This window comes from Ornithodoros turicata, chromosome 6, assembly GCF_037126465.1.
Source record: "Ornithodoros turicata isolate Travis chromosome 6, ASM3712646v1, whole genome shotgun sequence".
NCBI classification, from domain to species: domain Eukaryota; kingdom Metazoa; phylum Arthropoda; class Arachnida; order Ixodida; family Argasidae; genus Ornithodoros; species Ornithodoros turicata.
The window spans coordinates 57922181-57945148 of record NC_088206.1 but is presented as its reverse complement, the minus strand read 5'-3'; the positions used below and the strand labels follow the sequence as shown (position 1 = coordinate 57945148).

The 22968-nt window shown below is 47.1% G+C and overlaps 1 protein-coding gene across 4 annotated transcripts in view; it reads left to right on the top strand.

Moving 5' to 3' along the window:
• Positions 1–22867, top strand: part of LOC135396799 (B-cell lymphoma/leukemia 11A-like) — a 279520-nt gene extending 256653 nt beyond the window's left edge. For all 4 annotated transcript variants that reach the window (XM_064627985.1, XM_064627987.1, XM_064627984.1 and 1 more), the window contains one exon: positions 16053–22867. In XM_064627985.1, the coding sequence (XP_064484055.1) occupies positions 16053–18001 (1949 nt within the window). In that variant the 3' untranslated portion in view covers positions 18002–22867. The remainder of the gene's footprint in view (positions 1–16052) is intronic.
• The last annotated feature ends 101 nt before the right edge of the window (positions 22868–22968 follow it).

Here is a 22968-nt window from a genome sequence, read left to right as displayed (position 1 = left end):
GTGGGAACATTGGGACGGTGCTGATACACTAAGTAACAACCCTTGCTTAACCTTAAGTACCTTAACCTTACAAGTCGTAAGTCAGGTATGGGAGTTATTCGCACGACAATAAAAACGAATTATCGGAAATATGGTGAGTTCATTTCGAATATAACACTTATTGGCAGGAGCGGTTATGTACAACGTTCGAAGCGTGTTTGAAACTTATATCTATACTCGTCTAAACAGCAGCAACAAGAACTTTATTTTGATATTATGAATGGGGTATTTCATCGCCAGGGGCGATATACTCTACTTCATTGCTGGTGACGTGGGGAATGAAGTAATGAGCCCACTCACTATAAGGATTGAAGTCGTATGGTCTAAAAATACTGTTATTCTTCGGCGTAACGCCGGCATAAAAGCATAACGCCGTTTCAAAATCGGCGAGGCTTCAACTGCAGTTTCCAAACTCTTTGGTTGCAACATGGGGCAAAATTTAGCCAGAACAAACCGCGCCAGAAGAAGCAAAAGAGCACCGCATGCAGCAAATCATAGCAGACGACGGGCACCCTGGGACAAAGTCGTCCGCCGTATAATTGGCTGGATTGTTAGAAGAGGAGCTGAGGTCTCCGGTGGCTCCACCTAATGGCCGAAGGATTAGCCTTCATGAAACCAGAAACCCTTCTTGTAGTGCAAATCCCCAGCTTTCTGGCCGAGAATTTCTTTCTGCATATTTAAAAGGCGAAGCGTACGAAAGCACCGAGACAAAAGGTATTCCTTTGACTTTTATTACAGCGAGTATAGTGCCGAAACGTGCCACCGAATCGGGTCGAATGAAAAGGAAGGCCACATTTTTTTTTATTACAAAGAAAAAGAACGAGTGGCTGAAATCGAATAATTGGATTCAACGGAGAAAAATGCTTATTAAAGGTCGAGACCTGTAATTCAGCGCGGCTTCTTGTGTCGCTTGGGCGGCCATTTCGAAGGAAGGCAGGTCTCTGCATTATACGGCGGAACAGGGCGATGTTCAGGCAGATGGAAGGAAATTCTTGAGCCTGTTATTTCTGCCGCATGTACGAGTTCATATCACGAGTGTTTTAATGACGATACCAAGAATGAAGAGGGCGAGATGCCTCGGTGTAGACTTCGAATAGATACGTTATATATTTTTGCGTTCTGTGAGTCTTCGGAGATCTGTACTCGATCTCTCTGCGTGATGGAGTGCTGTTGAAATGTAATTGAATTTCAGTAGTGTGGACGTTTGTTTTGGCTCGTCATTTGAAGTCAGGTCTGTGCATGGCTCACGGGGTCATAATTTTGTATATAATACCACGACAATTATGTATGAGCTAAGCTATACTGAGCTAAGCTGCATTAAAATGTCGAAATGACGATGGCTGACCCGAACTCTTCAGCACAACGACCATGGCTGGTCAGCTTCGGAGCGGGGATTGCAGGCTTCGCTATAGGGTATCACTAAGTGCTCCCATGATGAGGAAACAGCAAACTGTGCAGAGTTTGGACGCCCTCCAAATGCGTGAAATAACTGGTTTTCAAGTTAAATAAAGACGGTTGATGAAAAGGCACCAGCAGTGGGGATTCGAGCCGACACCCTCCGATGTCCGGTTGCACCATGCTAGCTACTTTTATGTATTTATTTGTTTATTCATTTTTTTTTTTTTTTCAACTAGCTTATACGCTCTCCTCAACGGGCAAAACCTTTTTTTTTCTTCTTTAATCGAAGCATGTAACTGGACGTTGTGAGGCTTACGTGTTGTATTTGTTCTTGCCTCAAATGACGCCGATGCTGATGGTGCTGATATGAACAGGAAAAGAGAGAGAGAGAGAAGGGACATAAATGGCGACAAGGTCGGACTGGATACCACAGTATCCCTACACTAGATTAACTAAGGAGAGTTTAACACGGATAAAAAGGAATAGCAGAGGTAGAAGGAAAGGAAACATAAAGGAGAGGATGATAAAGAAAACCTCAACTGATGAGAATCATCGGGGGAGGAAAGCACACAGACGCCACGACACTTGCACTCATTGCCTCGCCTCCTGCACTACGATTTCTAGAATAGAACAATGTGTCGATATTTGTCAAAATTGAAAAGCAAAAGCAATATCAAGAAGACAACAAGCGCCGTACAAAACCGTCCATTCAGTATGCTGGCATACACATTGTAAGAAGGACCGTAAGTCAAAACAAAAGAGAAACAATAACAAAAAAAAATAACGAAAAGGAAGGAAAAGGCGATATACACGCTTTAATGATCTCCCCAAAACAGTGAGACCGCGGCAGAGCTACTCTCGCGACAGGAAGTTACATATTTATTGGAGTCGCACCCCCCCCCCCCACACACACACAAACACAGACACCCTCTTCAGGAGTGGCGCCCCCGTTGCTTCTTGTCCATTTACAACGAACGGAGCCAGGCACGCTTAAAGCACTTCGCAGGGAGTCCATAAACAATGCCAAAGACTTTGTGGAACGCTTATCGGTGAGGTTATATTTCTATCCGTGTCATTACCTATGCGCAGGCAGCGAATTTGTCAAACATGGCACAACTGAATTCTTTCTTTTTTTTTTTTTTTGGTTTTATGGCGCGTTTTATGGCGCGTTTCTGGCACGAGCGTTTGACGTTGTTCGGAGCGCATGTCCTTTCCGAGTATGGTTTCCTTGAAGTCGTCCTCGAGAAGTTCATTTCCGTCCTCGAAAGGAGCCTTCGTGGCTCCGATGATGCGGGAAAGACCCCCTCTGGGAAAATGGCTCAAAGTCGAGTATAGGGAAAGATCGTACGCGGACATCGAAGGAAATAATGACGTCGAACAATGAATGGGGCGGGCAGGCTGGGACCAATATCTCTTTCTTTATCCCATGTCTTGTGTTCAGACTTCGAAAAAAAAAAGAAGAAAAAGCTGGATGTAATAATGTCCATTATCTAAGGGCGGATGTTCACACAAATTACGAGCAGCTGTCTTCGTGGTAGCGTTTAGATTATTCGTCCACTTCCGTCATCATTCTCATGATATCTTCCGGCCGACGGCAGAGCGGGAGTTTAGACAGCTGAAGACGTTGAGGTAGACTGTTCAGCGCCTACAGGAGCAGTACCAAGTATTAGGCCCCATTACAATATTCCAACGATGTGAACCAGGTTTTGGCTTTGAGGTAATACTCAATACTCTCGTCACAAATGAAGTTGGCCTAAGGAAGAAAGGGAGTTTCCATGCTCGCAACTTTCCCGGAACCTCCAGAGACAGAACAACGCGAAAGTAGCAGAAAAATATTCCCTAGCTTTTTTTCAACTTCACGTTGAAACGTCCATTTGGAAAGAAATTCTCCCCCAAAGCCTTTTCTGTCCTTAATATTACCTTTTCGCGATAGTGACGTATAAATAGACGTTTGCACATATGATTACAACGCCAGGTCGCACCAGGACGACCTACGTTTCCATTATTTTCTTTCCATTTCTATTCTGTTCTATTCTATTCTATACAACGCCTGCACCACTGTTGATATATAACATGTTGATATATAACATATACCCCTTAATAAGCTGAGCGTATGGATCTTAACTGCCTCTAAAATTCGCAGAGATGCGAGCGTATATGTACGTGGCGAATATGAAACATTGCGCCTTGTACGGGCGCAAAGGAAAGTAGTACCTATATGCTCTAAAAACAACTTCACCGCATTGCACTTTCCTAGCCAACCGTCGTCCCGAATGACGTCGTTTCCTCCCGTGATTTGCCTAAAGCGGGAAGAGTACGCTTTTTTTGTGACACGTATGCGGTTATGCTAATTGTCACAAAAAGATGTATGCACCGCGCTTTCCACAAAATCATCGGTGCTATTGGCGTCATTCCGTCCAATGGTTGGCCTTCAGGGTGCCATATGGTGAAATTTTATTCTAAGGGTGCAGCATTAGGTTCACAACCAAGTCTTGAGGGTATAGAAAGTTGAAAGCAAGTAAGGCTGGTGTGGATGCTGGCATAGGTGTAGATGCAGATGTACGGGTCCCGTCTTGTGTACTTCTTTTGCCTCAAACTCAGCTAAATGCGTTATTTGAAGACCTCATTACCGCTTTCTATCTGTTAGTGTAGGATGACACGTTCTAACAACGAAGAACGTAAAAAGGACGCGAAAGGCGCAAAAGACATTAGGGAGTTTTAGTACATCGAAAGGTGTTCACGATAACAGTTCTGAAAACTAGCTAAGCCGATCACCCTCTTTCTTTTGAGCGAGTGACATCACATTAATTGCTAAGCTTGGATTCGATAGCTTTCTTTATCGTACCGTTTTCGTAGAATTCTTCCGATGTACCAAAACTCTCTATTGACGTTAAAGCGCCACGTCTCTGACTTGTCCAATACGCACATCAGGGAGGCATCGTTTTCGAATAGGAAATAAATGCGTTTGGGAACACGTGCCACGAAAGTTTCGAGCAGACACAAATGTCGCTGCGCTCTGGAATACGATGCTCACGATTGGCTGATGCTGGGAACGCTATAAGAACATGACATCCAATTGGAAACATTCGTTCGAGTGTCATGTGACAATTGTGTCGTTTGGAAGCGTGCGCCGGATTAGGATTTGCGTTTATGGAGTGTTGGGAGAAAAGGGTTGCGAATATTCTCAACTTGTTAGTCGACCTCTGAAAAGACTATCGGGGAACTGTGAGTAAGGTGAAGCATGCAGGAAATGACGTCTATCTCTTTTTCTTTTTTCCCTTGACACCTGCCACTTTCTGTAATGGCGTTTCTCCGTGTATTACGTTTCTCCGAGGCCTTTTCGAGCTTTATTACGCTGCATTCGGCAAAGAAAACGAAAAAAAAAAAAAAAGAACTCGAACGACTTGGGAACTCTTAGGTTACGCTTATGTATGTGTTACGCGATAAAGAATTGAAGTCTGGCGCGCCATTTATTTCCTGTGTGACGTTTGTTGGGGATTTTTTGGAGCGTCGTATTTGCCACCCTGACGTTGATAGGATTCCCGTTCATTTGTTTCCGTTTTGTTTATCTCCTCCGTGAATTACCAGCGCGCGTGCTTTTCTAACCGTTTTCTACGGGCATCTATTATTGCCAGCTGGTGGAAGTATGAACTCCGAAGATGTCGCATTAATTGTCGGCATGAAGTAGACTTAATAATACTGCGAACCATAATAATTGTGCAGGTTATGCTAAGCGTGGCCTATTCTGGTGCTTCGTTAGTTACAGACCCTTTCGCGCTCGTTGTCGGGACGTACGGGATTCCCCGTCCCATATTGTTTAGCTTTCAGGTAGCAAGCCTCTCTACCAATTTATCAGTAACGAACGTATTAAATAAGGGGAACGAAAATTAGTAAAAGGTCAGCAAGAAACCATATTGCTGCTATGTTTCCATCCGACTGTAATCAAGGGCTTTTTAGCTACTTTCATTTGCTAAAGTTACCCTCGAACACCCCCAAAAAGAGGGGGAACATTACGACCTCCGCGCCCCTTCGTGTCGCCACCATCGATGATAGGGGGCGCGCACAGCCACCGACTAAGAACGACGCAGTCACAGCCCGAGCCATTCCTGTCGCTGTGTACAAAGACGCGTACGCCACAACACAATGCAGCCGCACGAAAATAAAGCACACACACACACAGAAAAAGATACGACAAAAAAAAACAACAAAAAGAAGCCGGAGAGTTCATGGTAATGAAATGAAGCATCGGTCGCACAGGAAATTAAAATATACCCTCGGACCGGTCATCAAGAAAAGATCAATCTCTGTCAAGAACTCCTGGGGAGCGACGCGACCGGTAGCGAGCGTCCTCTCGCGGCGGGGGGCCAAATTGCGCTTGTGGCTGGGCTGTGAAACGCTGCTGAAAGACGTTCCGCTCCCGTTCTCTCTGCCTTTGGGTCTGCTGATGTTGCTGCTGCAGTCGACTCCTGGGAATTTTTCCTGTTTGCTTGTTTATTAGGAAGGTGGCGCTTTTCGATGCGTTCCCTGTTTTGTGTTAGGTGGGAGGAGGTAGGGTTGCGAGATGGGTGACGTCAGACCGAGGGGGAGTAGTGGTGATTGCGTCACTTTGTTGTCTTTCTCCACATGCGAGTGCAGGATGTTCTGTGGGTCATGTTTGCGCCTCAGAAGACAGTACTGGCTACGTAAAGCTTAAAAGAAACCCGAAACGAAACGCCTGGTTTCGCAGACCTCTTGCCTAGCTGTGCTACGGAATTCCCACCCTTTGAACACTTTTATGGGTCTCACGAATCCCTATTGGGTTGGGACACTTTGACAGGTGTAGTCCCACATGACGCACTGATCTATCATTACTGGTCCAATATATCGAACCAGTATTGCTAATATCCGGCCAATATTGGGCCACGATGGTCTGCTGCTTGGCACCTCTCTCGACAGAAAGCGTTACTGAACCCTGTAAGTGATGCAAAGCATGGCCCAATTAAACATTTTCTCTCACTTTTAAGCATACCATATAACACGACTCCTGTATTCATCTCCTCTCACCCACTTTTACCCTCTTCCCTTGTAAACCATTATCTGCCTCCTTTCCCTCCCCAAGTCCTGAGGGGCAGCTCCCTTCCCTTCGCATGATTTCAGGGTCCGTCCAGCAGCAGTCGAACGCAGCACATCCCTCGGCTACCAATAAAGATTCATCAATCACTTACGGTCTCCTATATTCCTCCGTCGCACGAAATACAAGGACCTATATAGAGATCTATATATATTTGAACACAACGAACTTAGTACCTTGTTCGCTTCGTTTTGTATTTTGGGCTCGTTCCTGAGGGACCTCGTGGAGGGGACTTTTTAGGCTCAAAAACAGAAAAAGAAACGCAATTGCGTTTTCCTTTTTTTTTTTTTTTCGTTCTTTTTTTTTTTTTTTTTTTTTTGTAAACGAAAAATATTTTGCGATTGATCATCGCTGTAGTTGAAAGTGATGTATGAGTGTATGACACAGGAGGAGGGGGAAACAAAGTTTAAATTTAAAAGAAAAAGAAAAGTTTTGAGCGAGCGATGGTTGCTGACTACAACGGCGGCACAGGGGCGGATAAACAAGCAAAGCAGTGGAGGGTGTTTAGGCGTTGGCTGAGGCCTTCAGATGTGCTTGCTGACGGCGCTATAGAACGATGAAACTCTGCGAATCATGGGTCCCTCGAAACAACGTAGTGATAACGAATAAATCGACCACCACCAACTAACGCACTAATAAACCACACCATAATACTGACTTCCTGTTCTCACAAATAGCGTTGTCGACAGACGAGAAGGCAGCTGGCGCTGATTGCACCGTTATGTCTTCCTATTTTCGGGTATGTGAATTTTTTTTTTTAAATCTCCGTCAATGAACCACCGCACCTATCCCAAAAATGTTCTCTGAACAAGATGGCATTTCCAAGATGTCCTTTACATAAATATGCGGTCGCAACAGCGATAGCTATAGTTATTCCGAATTTACATAGCCCGCGGAATAGCATGTGGAATAGCCCGCGAACCTTGGAAGCGGTGCCAGTTCTTGCATAAGCTAAAGTTTGAAATTCAATGAACCGTTAAGGGATGATCGCCTATTCGTAATCTTCCATTCTCTTGGATCCATCATATAATATTCTCAACAAGGCGATATAGGAAGTGCGTAAATTGCACAATTTACGCGCAAAGAAATTGTATAATTTTTTTTTGTTACACATTGCATAATATTGCGATATTGTGCCGCAATCATTTGAATGGGTCAGTTAGGCTTAAATTGCCCTTTGTGCCTGCACGAGAGTGAAGGAAACCTTGAATACTTCATCTATCTGAAGGGGCACTAAAATGGAATAAACCAACTTCGCAGATCGGACCATGAGCTTAGCAGTACCGTTGAAGTAAGTCTCTTTACCTCGATTTGCGGCCATCATTTTTAGTCTGGTACGTCGCACGTCAAAATGGAATGGCACGGTGTGTTTTTAAAGTAGTGTCAGGACAGTTCATGTGTCCAACTACTGTCACAACTACTGTCACAACTACTGTTACAACTACCACTGTCACAACTACCACTGTCACAACTACCACTGTCACAACTACCACTGTCACAACTACCACTGTCACAACTACCTCTGTCACAACTACCTCTGTCACAACTACCTCTGTCACAACTACCACTGTCACAACTACCACTGTCACAACTACTGTCACAACTAGTGTTGGAACAGTCACTCGCTCTTCATGTTACAAGTACTTTTTAAGCATCTTGGATGGGTTTTCGCAAATGCAACCAAATTGTATAAATTGAAACATGCGCAACATCGGGTTATATAGCTCAACGACGTCTATAAGCTCTACGGTGAGTGCAGAAAAGTACACATTTGCCAAAGTGGTTACTGGGTAGATACACTACAGAGTACGCCACTAACCAGATTGCACATACACTCCTCACTGAGCAGGCCGACACCACTACGGGCGAAAGGGAAACAAGAATACGAAGATGGGCCTCATCGCGTAGTTGCATCCATTTGGCCATATGGGCAATCGGGTTGGTTCTCCCTCAGGGATAGGTCTGTTCCTTGGTCGTCATGCACTGTGTCACAGGGCGACAAGATTGTTTTGTGGATTTTTTGTCGTTTAACAGTTGTTGGGAGAGTCAATTTGGAAGAACACACTCTGGTTCGGTGGGCCATGACATCTTCGGGATGCTCAGATTTATGGCGTCCAGATGCTTGGTTAGACTCGTGGGGGAACAGTCCACGTTGAGAAACACGACACCTCGACGCGACTGTGTTTGCGCCCTCCGGGTTGTTCTTGGTACCCCGCGGTGCGATCAGTGCTGCTGCTTTCGCGTTGTTCGGACCGAGTACATTAACCAGATGCCACGTGTTGTAGTCTTTAATTTTGTTTGGTTGTTTTGCTGAAGCCAGGGACTTGGGAGTCGGCTTCACACTGATGCATTGACAGAAGAAAATTATTGTTTTTGCGTAAAATGGCAGCTGTGTTTCGTGACAGAGGCGTGGTGACCTTTTCTCAGAAAAAGGGGGGATGCTCCGTGCAGTGACATTTGGGAACCCCGTTTCCCGAGGTAATATAAGGGGTATCTGAGGGAAAGTGGGGCAGTCGTCGCAAGGTGGTCAGTTAAGAGTCCCAGCGAGAGAGTGGTGGGGAAGTTAGAGGAGTGGCGGCAATGTACTGCAGGTGGACGATGATACAAGTTAGAAATGTGTGTGAAAGCTGACTGAGTTCGGCAAGTGTTGTGACGCGTGTGAGTGAAGCGACGACTCAAGGGACCCACCGAGAACCACCGTCGGAAGTAGGCAGCGATTGACCCCCTCCAAGACATCGCAGAACTGAGCTAAGTGTGACTGTTTGGTTTGAAGTGGTACTGGCTCTGTGTAATCTCAGTTTTTGCAACATTATTGTAGCATGAGTAAATATGTTGTTGATTGTAGCTCTGTGTACGTGTGCAATCGTTCAGCCACTGACTGCAGCCGCTTGACTCGCTGAGTCCGAATCATAATTAGTCACGGAGTTCCAGACATTACTTGGTATCGTCACCCGAACCCGTGACAATTAACTGGCGTCCGCGACAGGACTCAGCGACAGTCGTATTTAGAAGCTGTTACGTGGGTGAGCGAGCGTACAGGTCGGAAACGTTAGGTGTACGGCATGGATTTGCACGAGCTGATAGCCGTCGGAAAAGAGCTAGGTCTTCAGGGAGCCGCGCTGAAGGAATGGGTAGAGAAAGAACAGAGGGAAAGAAGGGCTCAAGAACGGGAGCTGTTGAAAGAGCAGGCGCTTGCACGAGAGCAGGAACAGGTACGCGAAAACGAAGCGGCGAAAGCTAGAGCCGAAGAAGCAAAACAGTTAGCAGAAGAAGAACGGCGAACTATAGAGATGAAGATCAGGCTACAGGAACTGCAGAATCAGGGTTCAGGCGCGACAACGACGAACGCTGCACGCGAGGTCGGTAACACACTACCGGTTACACCGCACCGTTGGCTTGCGCCGTTCGACGAAAGACGTGATGACCTCGACGCGTATCTGCTACGTTTTGAACGCCTGGCGACGGGACAACGGTGGCCAAAAGAGCAGTGGGCGACGGCGCTCAGCGTCTGTCTTAATGGCGATGCGTTGGGAGTTTTTGCCAGACTGACACCTGAGGACTCCGCTGAATACGACAAGGTGAAGGCGGCTCTCCTTCAGAGATTTAGGTTAACGGCGGAAGGTTTCAGAGAGAAGTTTCGAAGTGGGAGGCCAGTGGATGGAGAGACCGGAACACAGTTTGCAGCGCGGTTGAGTAACCTTTTCGACAGGTGGATCGATTTGTCTGAGACGAAGAAGGACTATGCCAGCCTACGGGACCTCTTATTGACGGAGCAGTTTGTGAAGGGGTGCCAGCCAAAGTTGGCCATGTTTTTGAGGGAGCGAAAGACCGAATCCTTGGCAGATTTGGCGACGCTTGCCGACAGGTTTTTGGAAGCGCAGTGCCAGAGTCATCTCGGGCAGAGAAAATGCGAAAGTGACGGTTCAGACGAAGAGCCAGCGCAAGCAGCAGTGACAAGGCACGCCCATGAGAGGGAAGAAACGCGAACAAGAGGACTCTGTTTTTTGTGCAACAGATTGGGACATAAGGCAGCATACTGTAGGAGTCGCCAAAGTAACGGGAAATGTTATTCTTGCGGGAAGGAAGGGCATCGGGCAAGAAACTGCCCAGAGGAGATGCCAGCAGTTTCCCAGTCATCGTGTGTCATCGTCCGAAGAGTTGAGGACAAGAGCTGTACAGAAATGGACGTGAAGGATGGACATGTGGGACTCAAGAACGGCGCAATGGTGCCCGTTGTAAACGCTTGCGTGACGCCGAAAACAGCGTTCCAGATCGAAGGCATGCCGGCCGCAACAGGAAAAATGGGGAAGCGGGAAATAACGGTCCTGCGAGACACAGGAAGCGACACGGTGATTGTCAAGAGGGGACTGGTAAGACAAGAAGACATGACCGGAAGGTACAGACCCGTGCGCCTAGTAGATGGGACTGTAAGGAAGTTACCGGAGGCGAGAATTTTTGTGAAGACGCCGTTCTATAGCGGGCCTCTGACGGCAAAGTGTATGGAAGCCCCACTGTATGACGTGATCATCGGGAACGTTCCAAATGCACGAGGACCTACTAATCCTGATCCGAATTGGGAAGAAGCCGATAGTGGAGAGGGTACCGTCGCAGAGACCAGGAAACAGATGTACGGCAGATGTCCGACTCAGGCTGCGAATGGTAGGAGCGAAAGGGGTGGGCGACCGAGAAGATGGTATGAACGAGCGCCACCGCGGATCAGGATGGAGCGTAGACGTTTGCAGTGTCAGTGCTCAGTCTCGAGCGGAAGGTTTAGAAGGACGTAACTACGTGTGAGCCTCTGAAAGGATGGGAACAAGGAACCAACTATAACATGACATGGGGAATTCAGAAGTGAGTGTGTCGGCAGACTGCAGTGAAAGAAAGCGAATCGTTGCAAAGTGTATCGAGGGCGGTGTAATATTAGAGTTGATTTTCGGTTCCGGAGTGTTGTAAAGCGTGTGTTAATGATGTTTCAGTAAGGATGTGATTGTTGTGATACAGTGGTTAATTTGTGGTTATGGATAAACGAGAGTATTGTATTTGTATTTGATGGCCTATTAGTGCAGGGCGTCGCAAATGATGAGTCAACCAGAGTGCACGAGTGTAAAGATTTTGTCAGTACATGTGGGTGTTTTGAATATTGTGATGTAATATTCTTAAGAGAGGGATCGTCGTGTCACTTACGTCAAATATTGTGCATTATTGGTTATGCATTTTTTTTGACGTACTTGTGCTGGTTGTATCGCGAGTGTGGATTTTTATGGAGTGGACTTTGTGTCGCATATTATGCCGGAATCTTATGTCTCGCCCTGTTTGTGGGTTTTGCAATATTATTATATAATATTCTTAGCGATGGGGTCGTGTCACAGGGCGACAAGATTGTTTTGTGGATTTTTTGTCGTTTAACAGTTGTTGGGAGAGTCAATTTGGAAGAACACACTCTGGTTCGGTGGGCCATGACATCTTCGGGATGCTCAGATTTATGGCGTCCAGATGCTTGGTTAGACTCGTGGGGGAACAGTCCACGTTGAGAAACACGACACCTCGACGCGACTGTGTTTGCGCCCTCCGGGTTGTTCTTGGTACCCCGCGGTGCGATCAGTGCTGCTGCTTTCGCGTTGTTCGGACCGAGTACATTAACCAGATGCCACGTGTTGTAGTCTTTAATTTTGTTTGGTTGTTTTGCTGAAGCCAGGGACTTGGGAGTCGGCTTCACACTGATGCATTGACAGAAGAAAATTATTGTTTTTGCGTAAAATGGCAGCTGTGTTTCGTGACAGAGGCGTGGTGACCTTTTCTCAGAAAAAGGGGGGATGCTCCGTGCAGTGACATTTGGGAACCCCGTTTCCCGAGGTAATATAAGGGGTATCTGAGGGAAAGTGGGGCAGTCGTCGCAAGGTGGTCAGTTAAGAGTCCCAGCGAGAGAGTGGTGGGGAAGTTAGAGGAGTGGCGGCAATGTACTGCAGGTGGACGATGATACAAGTTAGAAATGTGTGTGAAAGCTGACTGAGTTCGGCAAGTGTTGTGACGCGTGTGAGTGAAGCGACGACTCAAGGGACCCACCGAGAACCACCGTCGGAAGTAGGCAGCGATTGACCCCCTCCAAGACATCGCAGAACTGAGCTAAGTGTGACTGTTTGGTTTGAAGTGGTACTGGCTCTGTGTAATCTCAGTTTTTGCAACATTATTGTAGCATGAGTAAATATGTTGTTGATTGTAGCTCTGTGTACGTGTGCAATCGTTCAGCCACTGACTGCAGCCGCTTGACTCGCTGAGTCCGAATCATAATTAGTCACGGAGTTCCAGACATTACTTGGTATCGTCACCCGAACCCGTGACACACTGTGCACTCTTGGAAGCATCAACAAGTCCAAACTTGAAGTAGAATGGGAATCTATCTGAGACCCGAGAAGGGGGAACGAATTCTGCTTCGGGTGTTGGACGTGAGACACTAGTCTTAGACAGAACTTCGCTACATAACACGTCCCTAGCAAACCGTTATTCCCGATCCCCATGCCTTTTTTTTTTGTGACACTGACGTAGTTATGCTAATTGTCACAAAAAGCCGTGCGCCCCGCAAAAACAGAACAGAGAAATCATCATTACCTACTGTCACGAAGCCTAGTCGGATCAGCGTCTACCAAGTAATCGGCTTTGACGTGGCTTTGGCTTAGTACTTCAATGCTTGAAAGCACACACTGAAAACTTCAAAATGCATCGTGTAACAGGCACCAACAGGCGCCCGTTGACTGATTAATTGAACGTGTCTTTACTCTATTTGATATGTAGTATCTAATTTTGACACGCTTCGAACAGCTCTGCTACGACTCAATCTATGCCGTTTACCTCTCGATCGATTGTTATACACGAAGTCTAAAGCAGTCCAGTCCCGCACGCTTTCAGCGTGAACGTGTTCTCCGTTGTGTATGCATATACCCATGGGGCGTCCAGTAATCCATCAACATCGTCCTGTTTCAGAGAGTGACACCCGGTCCCCGGTCAGCCGGCTGTCGTCGATTGTCCGATCCGAGCTGGACTACTTTAGAGGCGTATTACTCTCCACTTTTGCTGTCGTGCAAAACATGCATCGTTCTTCACTTAAATCTGAGCGTGCTTTGTGTCGCAGCTTGTTCAGGAAAAGCGAGCGTTGAACTTGGATGCGAGAGACCCTCGAGGCCTGGTGAGGACAGTCGCGGACTTTGTGAAGGTGTGTCTCCGAATGAAGCGGCGTCGAAAACAGTTTGCATGAAGTGGAGGAGTGTGAGCACCCGGAGTGTTGTCCACGCGTCACGTCGACCCCTTTGTTATCCTCTTTGTCTTTCTGTCTTGAAGTGACCTAGCATATAAAGCTGCTAAATCATGTGGCGCAATCAGAACGTTAGTTTACATGATTTCTTTTTAACGTTTGTGGAAGCGATATATATGTACGAAAGATTCCAGCCATGTCATCAGTCCCCCCTCCTTGCAGCTCTTTCCTCTGCTGAATTTCCTCCGTGTTCCCATCCGCGATGGCTTCGCGAAAGTCATCGTCTGGAAGCGTTGCGCTCAGTAGTGTAAGGTTACTGAACTCCGTGCGACTCCGTGGTAGGATTTTGTTAGGCTCATCGTCCTTTTCACTCTTGCAGGGTTAACCATGAGGCATAACCGCATATTCATGTGGGGCAGTTCTGCTTGCTTTTGGACACATCTGGGGGTTCTTTCGCAAATAATTTCTGCTAGGATACAACCATTAAACTACTATTTCCATTCGCGCATCTTTCCAACTTCTTCAGCTGCGTCTGAGAGGTGACGGCGTTTTAACACCAACACTGATTGAGCTATCTGCGTGTTTCCTCTGCTTTCCTCTCAGTTCGTCAAAGCAAACATCGGCTGAAGTCGGCCTAAGAGATACGATCCCTTCGTCATATCAGCAGGCAGGCCTCTCGGCTATGAACTGCACAGCCAATCAACCGCCTGACATTCCTTGATGTTAAGATCCTCGAACAGTTCCCGCGCAAACAGGCCTTATTGCACTGGCTTCCCCTGTTGCCTCTTACTTCGCCCCTGAATACGTTTCAATTCAATTCCATTGCTCTCTCTCCTCCGTACACCAGATCCTTTGAACGCGAACTTACGCCTTATCTCCCCATCTGTGTAACCTCTCCAAACACGAGTACTACAACACGTTTGTTCTCCGGGACGTTTCCGTGATGGATGACCAGCCTGATCTCGCTCGCCCGGTGAGATTAATTACCGACGGAACACTCCGAGTGCGGGTCACTAATTGTCTCGTCGCAGAACTCCGACATCGGAAAGCAATTATTAGTCGTTCGAGCGCAGTTAATCTATCACCATTAAATGATCGATGTCCGCTGCTATGGCTGCCACCGAGCATAATGCTGCAAAGAATGCAAGGACTCCGCTGTTCCTTGCGCACAAATATGCATGGTGTCTCTTCCGTTGGCGCGGGGACGAAAGGAGTCGGGAGATATCCGCTCGTTTGTCTAATGGACGTGTTATCCATGCGGGAATTAGGAAGTGTGTCTAAGAGATGAGGCGAAGTTGGGTTGGAGTTAATCACTTATACAATGTTTGCAAGGCAGGTGCGACATGTCGGGAAGAACGGCGGCACAGCTGAAGCGAAGAGAAATGGTTCTCTCTACGTGCCAAATATTGGGGAAAGTATACAATCAACTGGAAAGTCTTGTATGCGCCCTCTTGGCCTGCAGGGTTCGTTGTTCGGTATGCTCACGTGGCTCACTGGTTAGCGTGCTGGCCATGTCACGTCGAGACTGGGAGGTACCTGGGTTCGAATCCCGGTACCGGCTGTGCTGTCTGGTGGTTTACCTGGGTTTTCCTCGGACGTTTTCAGACATACGTCTGAAGGGGTATGCTGTCGTCGTCTTCGCCTTTAGTTACGTGACGAAAAGGGAAGGACGAACGCCTGTAAACCGAGAGCCCAAGGAGTCACAAGACGTCTTTTACACTTCGGGCCCCGGGACAAGCATAGCTTCAGTGAGCACAGCGGGGGGTTTAACACATTGATTGCTTAAATGGTTGGCTCTGTATAAGCACAGCAGTGTTCATGAATAACCGGCTCTATATGAAGTATAAGATTGTGCATAATTTTGTTTGTTTGTTTTAGGGCTCATGTCATGTTTAATAAAACCAACATTTTTTTTTTCTGACGCGTATATGTGTATATTACGGATTTCGTTTCATTTGTATGTTATATATTTCACAGAAAGTTAATTCACTCATTCATTAAAAGGTCATTGGGTTCTAATTATTTCTTGCCATTATGTCTCAAGTGTGGAAGAGACAATTTAGCGCAATCTGCCAGAAGGAAGGCTACTTATCTACTATTTCATTCTTTGCTCATTACGTTCAGTCAAGATAGCAATGCTGCCCGAGGCAATTGCTTCGCATTGTATCTAGGTATTTCGAAGTGCATTCTACTTTGACTTTTCTACCACACAGGTGTTCCATTTCCCTGCTTAGGCTTGTCCTATTTTTGTCTTTACAGAACCCAACAGCTACACCTGCTTCACGTGCAAGCATACATTTTCCACAGCATGGCTCCTGGTGCAGCACGCGCAGAACCTTCACGGGATGAAGATCTACGTGGAAGCCAACATGAGCCCTGCTCCTCTTTTTCCCACTGGACCAACATCAGGATCTGCGTCGGCGCGTACGACACCGAACTCCTCCTCGAATCGAGACATCACTGCGGATTCTTCCCCGTCTTCAGCCCCGGCGGTGACGTCGTCCATACCTTCAGGGGCAAGCGGAGACCCCCCTTCAACCCACCCGGCCCTACAGCTGCTGCGTATGCCCCTTGGAGAGCGGCAGTTCGGTAGCTCTGGGGCGGGCCTCTTCACGCGGCCCTCTAGTCACGAGTTCCTTTTGGGCGATCAGCTTCGACTCACCGCTCCCGCTACGCCGACTATAGACAGTTTCCGACCGACCACGACGCAGGCAGGCGCTACTTCTTTTCCGGGTCTGTCACTGGAGCCCCAGTTGGATTTCTACTCGCAACGACTACGCCAGCTAGCGGGGGCCACGAGCCCGTCATCCCCACGCAAGCTGACGCCCCCGGCGTTCGCGGGCACAGCTTCACTGACGCCTTCGTCGACGCCGTTGCCACCTCCGCCCACGACTACAGCGGCGAGCGTGAAGACCTCAACGACCAGTGGCAGTGAACCTCCAACGGCGGCGTCTCCGAAGCTCAAGTCATGCGAGTATTGTGGCAAGTCCTTCCGGTTCCAGAGTAACTTAATCGTTCACAGACGGTCCCACACGGGAGAGAAGCCCTACCGTTGCCATATTTGCAATCACGCTTGTACACAGTCCAGTAAACTTAAGAGGCACATGAAGACACACCGCAAGTCTCCGGGGGGCTCGGCTGAGAACACGAGCGTCGAGTCTGCACGGACAACGCCCGAAGACGGAGCTAGGGCGAACGGGGACGACGACGTGTCGGACGATGCCCGGACAGTAGATATGGAAGAGGATGAGGAGGAGGACTTGGACGAAGAAGAAGAGCTGGAAGACGAAGAATTAGAAGAAGACCCATCCGTAGCTGAAACAGCCGAGGACCTAAGTGTCCGTACGGCAACGCCGCCAGAGAAGGACTTGCCTGGACGGAAGTCTCTTCTGGGTGAGGTGATGGAGAAAATAGGTCTCACCAATATCCAGCAATATAACGAGGCATACAAGCAAGCTTTAGAGGAAAGCGTGAAACCCGCTGTAAAGCAAGAACGGCCCGGATCTGCGGCCGCTGACACAGGAGGCCCTGGAGGGAGTGCAGCGAGCAGCAGTGACGCGTCGGCTGAAAACGGACCCCTTGCCGATGGTGCGAGCAAATCGCTGGCGCCGCTTGACTTCGGAGGAAGTCTTCTGGGTGCCTTCGACGGTGGATATGACCCCAAGAGGCTTAAACTGGACCTGGGAGAGCGTGACGGTGCAAACCCAAGCCTCTACTCCGGACTGTGGCTCCCGTCGATGGCGCATCGCGACTTCTATTTGGGCCTGCCACAGGGTGGAGACCTGGACGCGCGCAGCGGCAAAGACTGCAAGCTGACCAACGCTAGTCCACGACCAGGACCCAGCAATGCGCTGGCGCTCATGGGAGCCGCCCTGGGAAAGCCCAAGGACCGTCGCAACGACACGTGCGAGTACTGCGGCAAAGTGTTCAAGAACTGCAGCAACCTGACGGTGCATCGACGCTCGCACACGGGTGAAAAGCCCTATAAGTGCGAGCTCTGCAGCTACGCTTGCGCGCAGAGCTCCAAGCTGACACGCCACATGAAGACACATGGGCGCGTTGGCAAAGACGTGTATCGCTGCCGGTTCTGCGACATGCCCTTCTCGGTGCCCAGCACCCTGGAAAAACATATGCGCAAATGCGTCGTTAACCAGAACCCTGGCGCCGCTGCGGTCGCAGTCGACTCGGACTCGAAGGAGATGACGTGACCCCGGGCCTGCTTTGGACCTGGCTGGGACCTCGCCCTTGCACTGGGCGATGCCAAGTATTGACGGACTTCAGCGCGTAATCCCCGGCCGGGTCTTGCTGTTCCCTGAAGCTGTGCGGGTCATCGAATAATCGGGAGGGCACAAGCTGATGGGCTCAGCACCGCGTCACGTCATACTTTTTGGCTTCCGAGCGAACTTCCTGGACTCTCACTCTGCTGAACTATTTGGTTTCTGTCGTTGCTGTGCCTGGTTATTTCTTTAACACTTGCTGTCCTGGAGTGTATTATGAGGAAGTGTTGGACGCTTTATGAGTGAACGGTTACTTTGAGTGAGTCCACAAAGGGCGAATCGGCGAGCTACGGAATAGTGGGACAACTCCAAAAGTGCCTGATATCCGGTGCAGGAGGAAATACATCTACACCCCTCGCATTTACTTCGTTCTTCCCAGTTTCACGGGTGTCACCAGATAATCTACTTCCCCCGTACATATACCACATGTATCTTGGATGAAGCAGTCCAACGATCACCCATAGTGGCCGTATCTTGCCGATCGCAACCTTGCCAGTGCTTCATCCCCGCCACTGAAGCCGCGTTTCCTTTGGCAACCGCTTTTGGTCTTGGTGTCCTTCCGGTTGACCCCTCGCTGAGGCGGCCCTGATCACGTGATACCCTTTCTCACCAGCCCTAATGTTGCACTAAACAACGTAACTAATTTGATGATCGTCACTTGTGACTGTAGAGTACAAGATACGCTATACTTGGCGAAACTTACGTTTGTTCCTTCGTTCACGTGATCGGCGTCAGCCAATCGGAACGCAGCAAGATAGAGTTACTACACTGACGTGCAATACTGTTTCTCTTTTCCCTAAACCTTGTGAACGAGCAACTAGACTCCCCTTTTTTGTGTTCTCTCCTGGAATCTCACGAACCCGTATGTTCCTCAGTAATGTAGCACGTTGCTGCGGTTTACCTCGAAGCAACCATTTAATTTATGCTTGCACATAGGCCCCGCCTAGCCTTCCCTTTTGCGTCGCAATTGGTCTTAGTACACGGACTCTCCTGTATCAGCGTTAGCGCATGGAGTTGTTCCCGGAGCAGGTGTTGTGAGCATGTGGTCAGCAATAAATCCAAGTCCCGTCAAATACGTTAATCATGCGATTTCGCATATCAGTGTGCCTTCTCGACAGGTGGGAGAAATCCGTTCCGAGAAAATCATCGCTAAGAAAGCCTGGTCTTTAATGAAGAGCTCAGCCGTGACTTTTCCCCCAAGACAGGCCGGAATCAACTCCGCAGAGAGCATCTGGGTCGTACGCGTTTGATGCCCTCCGTGGCTGCAGGTCTGACAGTTGAAATTCACAAAAAAAAAAAATCGTATTGCTGTGTTGATAAATTGCGCAGCAGTCTGTTAACTTAGTATAGTTTTTTTCTTTTCTTTTGTCTTTAATTTTCAAGTCTGAGGCGTGGCCGACTGCGACTAGCGTGCGCAGACGGTCCTGAAAAAAATAAAGTAAAATAAACCGAAGTTAATACAAAAATAAAAAGCGGGTCACTGACACTTTGAAAACAGAACCTCACCACATACGGAGCATTTTTAGAGCGCGTGTGAGTAATTCACCGCATCATTTGATCTCGTTCTTCGTTCCTGCATGGGTTTCAACGATGATCAAGTCAGCGGGAAACCTGGATCTCCCCGGGCGATTAAGTTAATCACTCGTAAAAATTCACGCAACCTCAGTTTTCGAAAGCGGTGACCTGGTGTTCTGGTTAGTGCTTTGGTGAATTTACGTGGAACCGAAGTTGGTCAATGAAGAATGCACAGACTTCGAGCTTAGTCACAGTAACGCTATCGATTGATCGTAATATTGCTGTAAGCGAAGTGGACTACCTAAGGCTAAACAGGATATTTTCTACCACCAGGTAACATCCATCAATTTCAGTGATAAGACGGCTTAGGAAGTTTGTTGTAGTTACTGGACCATAATTTCAACAGCATACCCCAGTTATATTGTGAGAGAGGTGATCCAACCGGGAAATGAAGATGCCAGGCCACCTTGCGTGGAATGAGCTAACAAAAAAAAGGCACTTTTTTTTTCGTTTGTACTTCGTTTTATCTGCTGTTTTTACTAAAAGTATGTACACTGTACAGTCACAAAACAGCTCGAATCAGTTTTCTAGTCATTGCAGCCTCCCCTGACGTGTGTGACAGAGCAGACCAGTGGCGCGCTTGTAGACCACCGGGGGAATAATATTTAAGGACCTGATCATCTCATCAATTGTGAGGAAACAGACTCGATTCTCTTTCTTCTGTAATTTCGTTGTCAACAAACATGAGACCATATATCGATGTGCTGTACGTTCAGAGAGCTGGAATGGGCTACCATAGAGCCTCACCAAAATAGCCATTATAATAGGGATTGATTAATTGATTGAAAACAGATAGGTTGGTTACTCAATCAGGAATCAACTAATGTGAGAGAATCAGAGCGAACGTGAACGTGACTGCAAGATGCTGACTTTGACACGCTTCCTTTTTTTTTTTTTTTTTTAGTCGTTCTAAACTAACTATTGATAAAATGTACTAATGTTTTTATAACAACAAAAAGAAAACCTCTTGCTAGGCCTGTTGGCCCATTCCACCTCGACGTACATCAAGACCTCGATTACTTGTACAGTTCGACCACTTGCGGACCTTTGTCCATTTATAGTACCAATCATGACCGCTACGAGGCGGCGAGGCGGGACTTTATTCTTATTTAGGCGGACATTTTCATTCTGTATGTGTGTGTGTGCGTGTGCTTTGTTTTCTTTACGGGAGTTCATCAATTCTGTGAAGAGACGGACATGATGGTGTGTGTCGTGTTGCTGTGTGTAAAAACGTGTGGATGTCGTGCTCTATGTGAGCATTAATGATTCTTCTCCTTCTCTATGTGAATGTTATCTTCAACCAGAAAATGCACATTTAGGAAAACAGAAGAAAAAAGAGAAGAAAAATGACGTCTTTGAGCCTCGTCACGGTTTCTGTATTTTTGCTGCACCGTATTTACGAATAACAGTTAATATAGTCATTGCATTAAAAAAAAATACACTTCATGCTTTCAGTTGCTACCGGTTAACTTTAAACTTCAGTCTTTTAGTGATGATTGTGATGACCGTAATAGAAAAAGATATGGAGTCTTATTTCAATTTAATTGCTGAACAATCAGACGTTTACTGCTCAACGGCGCGTCTGTCTGTCTCTAATAACTTATTCAAGGACATATATATATCTAGCGTCTGACTTTTTCGGCTGGAATGCCTTCCCCGGATTCGGAGGGAATCGCGTGCAATTTTTAAATCTGTAATTCGTGGTGAAACGGGGCGATATTGATACATGCGGGTATATTAACGGGTTATTATTTTTTTTTCCGCCCTGCAAGCCGCCTATAGTGAAAGTGTATAGTTATTTGTCAAACATGCATGCCTCGCAGTTAACACTGACAAGCACCGCATGTTATAACATCGAGTGTGCTTCGCAAAGTTTATTGTTGCATTCAGATAATATTTACATCAGACAGGCGCACATATTGCCACTCAATAGCGCCCGTGATATGTGATTCGGGGAAGAGATTGGGTAATTCAAATCATTTATAAACTGCTTCCGGAGGGAATAACCCGGGTTTAAATCGGTTTCAACCCGAAAAAAGTCAGACCCTAAATGTATTCTACGAATTATTCAAGGACAGAAACCGCGACGAAGACGGTGGACGCCATGTTGTTTTCTGAAAGCGTGAAATGTGCAGTTCCCACGGGAGTCATGCAGTCATCCAAAGAGCTTCTTCGAGCGCCAGAAACAGCAATGCGCTACACTTTCCTTCTTCATTGCGCATTGTATATACATGTACGTAACATACAAACGGTCGTGTTTGCTTCATGTTATATTATTCAAGTCGAATGTTCCACAAGGTTTTGTAAAAAAAAAATTGGAGGAAACAAGCGCTAACAAAACGCATGGTTACCTCTACCAAACTGTGTCTTTCTACCATAATTACCCCGTTTTCGTTTCGTGCCCGTTCTTGGTTTTGTTTGTGGCTGTTTGTTGGCGAGTGTATAAATAGAGAGAAAAAAAGTAATAGATATATTTTAGCTGTGTAGTATAAATATATATACATATAAATATATTTGTAAAACGCCTCGGGTTAGTATCATCATTTTTTGAGCCACTTTTTCTCCCCGAATGTCGTTGATGCCCCCCCACTCTCCCCGAGGTGATCGTGATGATGTTATTTCCGTTTCTTCAGTAAAAATGGAAGTTGTAAGTTAAAGAGGGGAAACCCCCCACCCCACCCCCTTGTGGCCATTAAGCGCAGTGTGGAAGGAGCCAGACGTGATCTTCCGCGCGACCCTATCCGGTGATCTTTTATAAATACGCGAATGTAAAGAGTTCCGCAGCAGCAGCCACAGCAGGTCTGGGAACGAAGACGCTGCATGCTCATTGGTCGGCTGCGAGCACGTGACGCCACCGGCGCGTCCGCTACTGGTTTTTGATGCTAGCTATATCAGAGTGTGTCAGTCGTCTGGAAAAGCCGACGGTTGTTTTTTTTTTTTCATCCTTATTATGGCGTTTTTTTGTGTGTGATGCAGAAGCTGTACGTCCTAGCATCTACAGTGTACGCTGTGTGAAGCTTTTTCTCCCTCCCTTTGGTATCCTCGACAACTGTGTTTGTTTTTAAGTTCTGCTGCCGTATTATCGATATTCTCTTTTCCTGTCACTGTTGTTTGTATTCATTATTACTATTACGACTGAAAATGGCACAGTCGAAGGAATGATGATATTGTATTATTTTCTGACGACAGATTCCTCTAATACAGATTTTCAAAAACCAAACATATAGAACAGTGTATGTGTGAATTTTCTTTGACGTTCATGGCGCGCCAACGAGACGTTAAAGAAGAGCAAGCAAGCATTGAAACATTCGGGCTTCGAATGA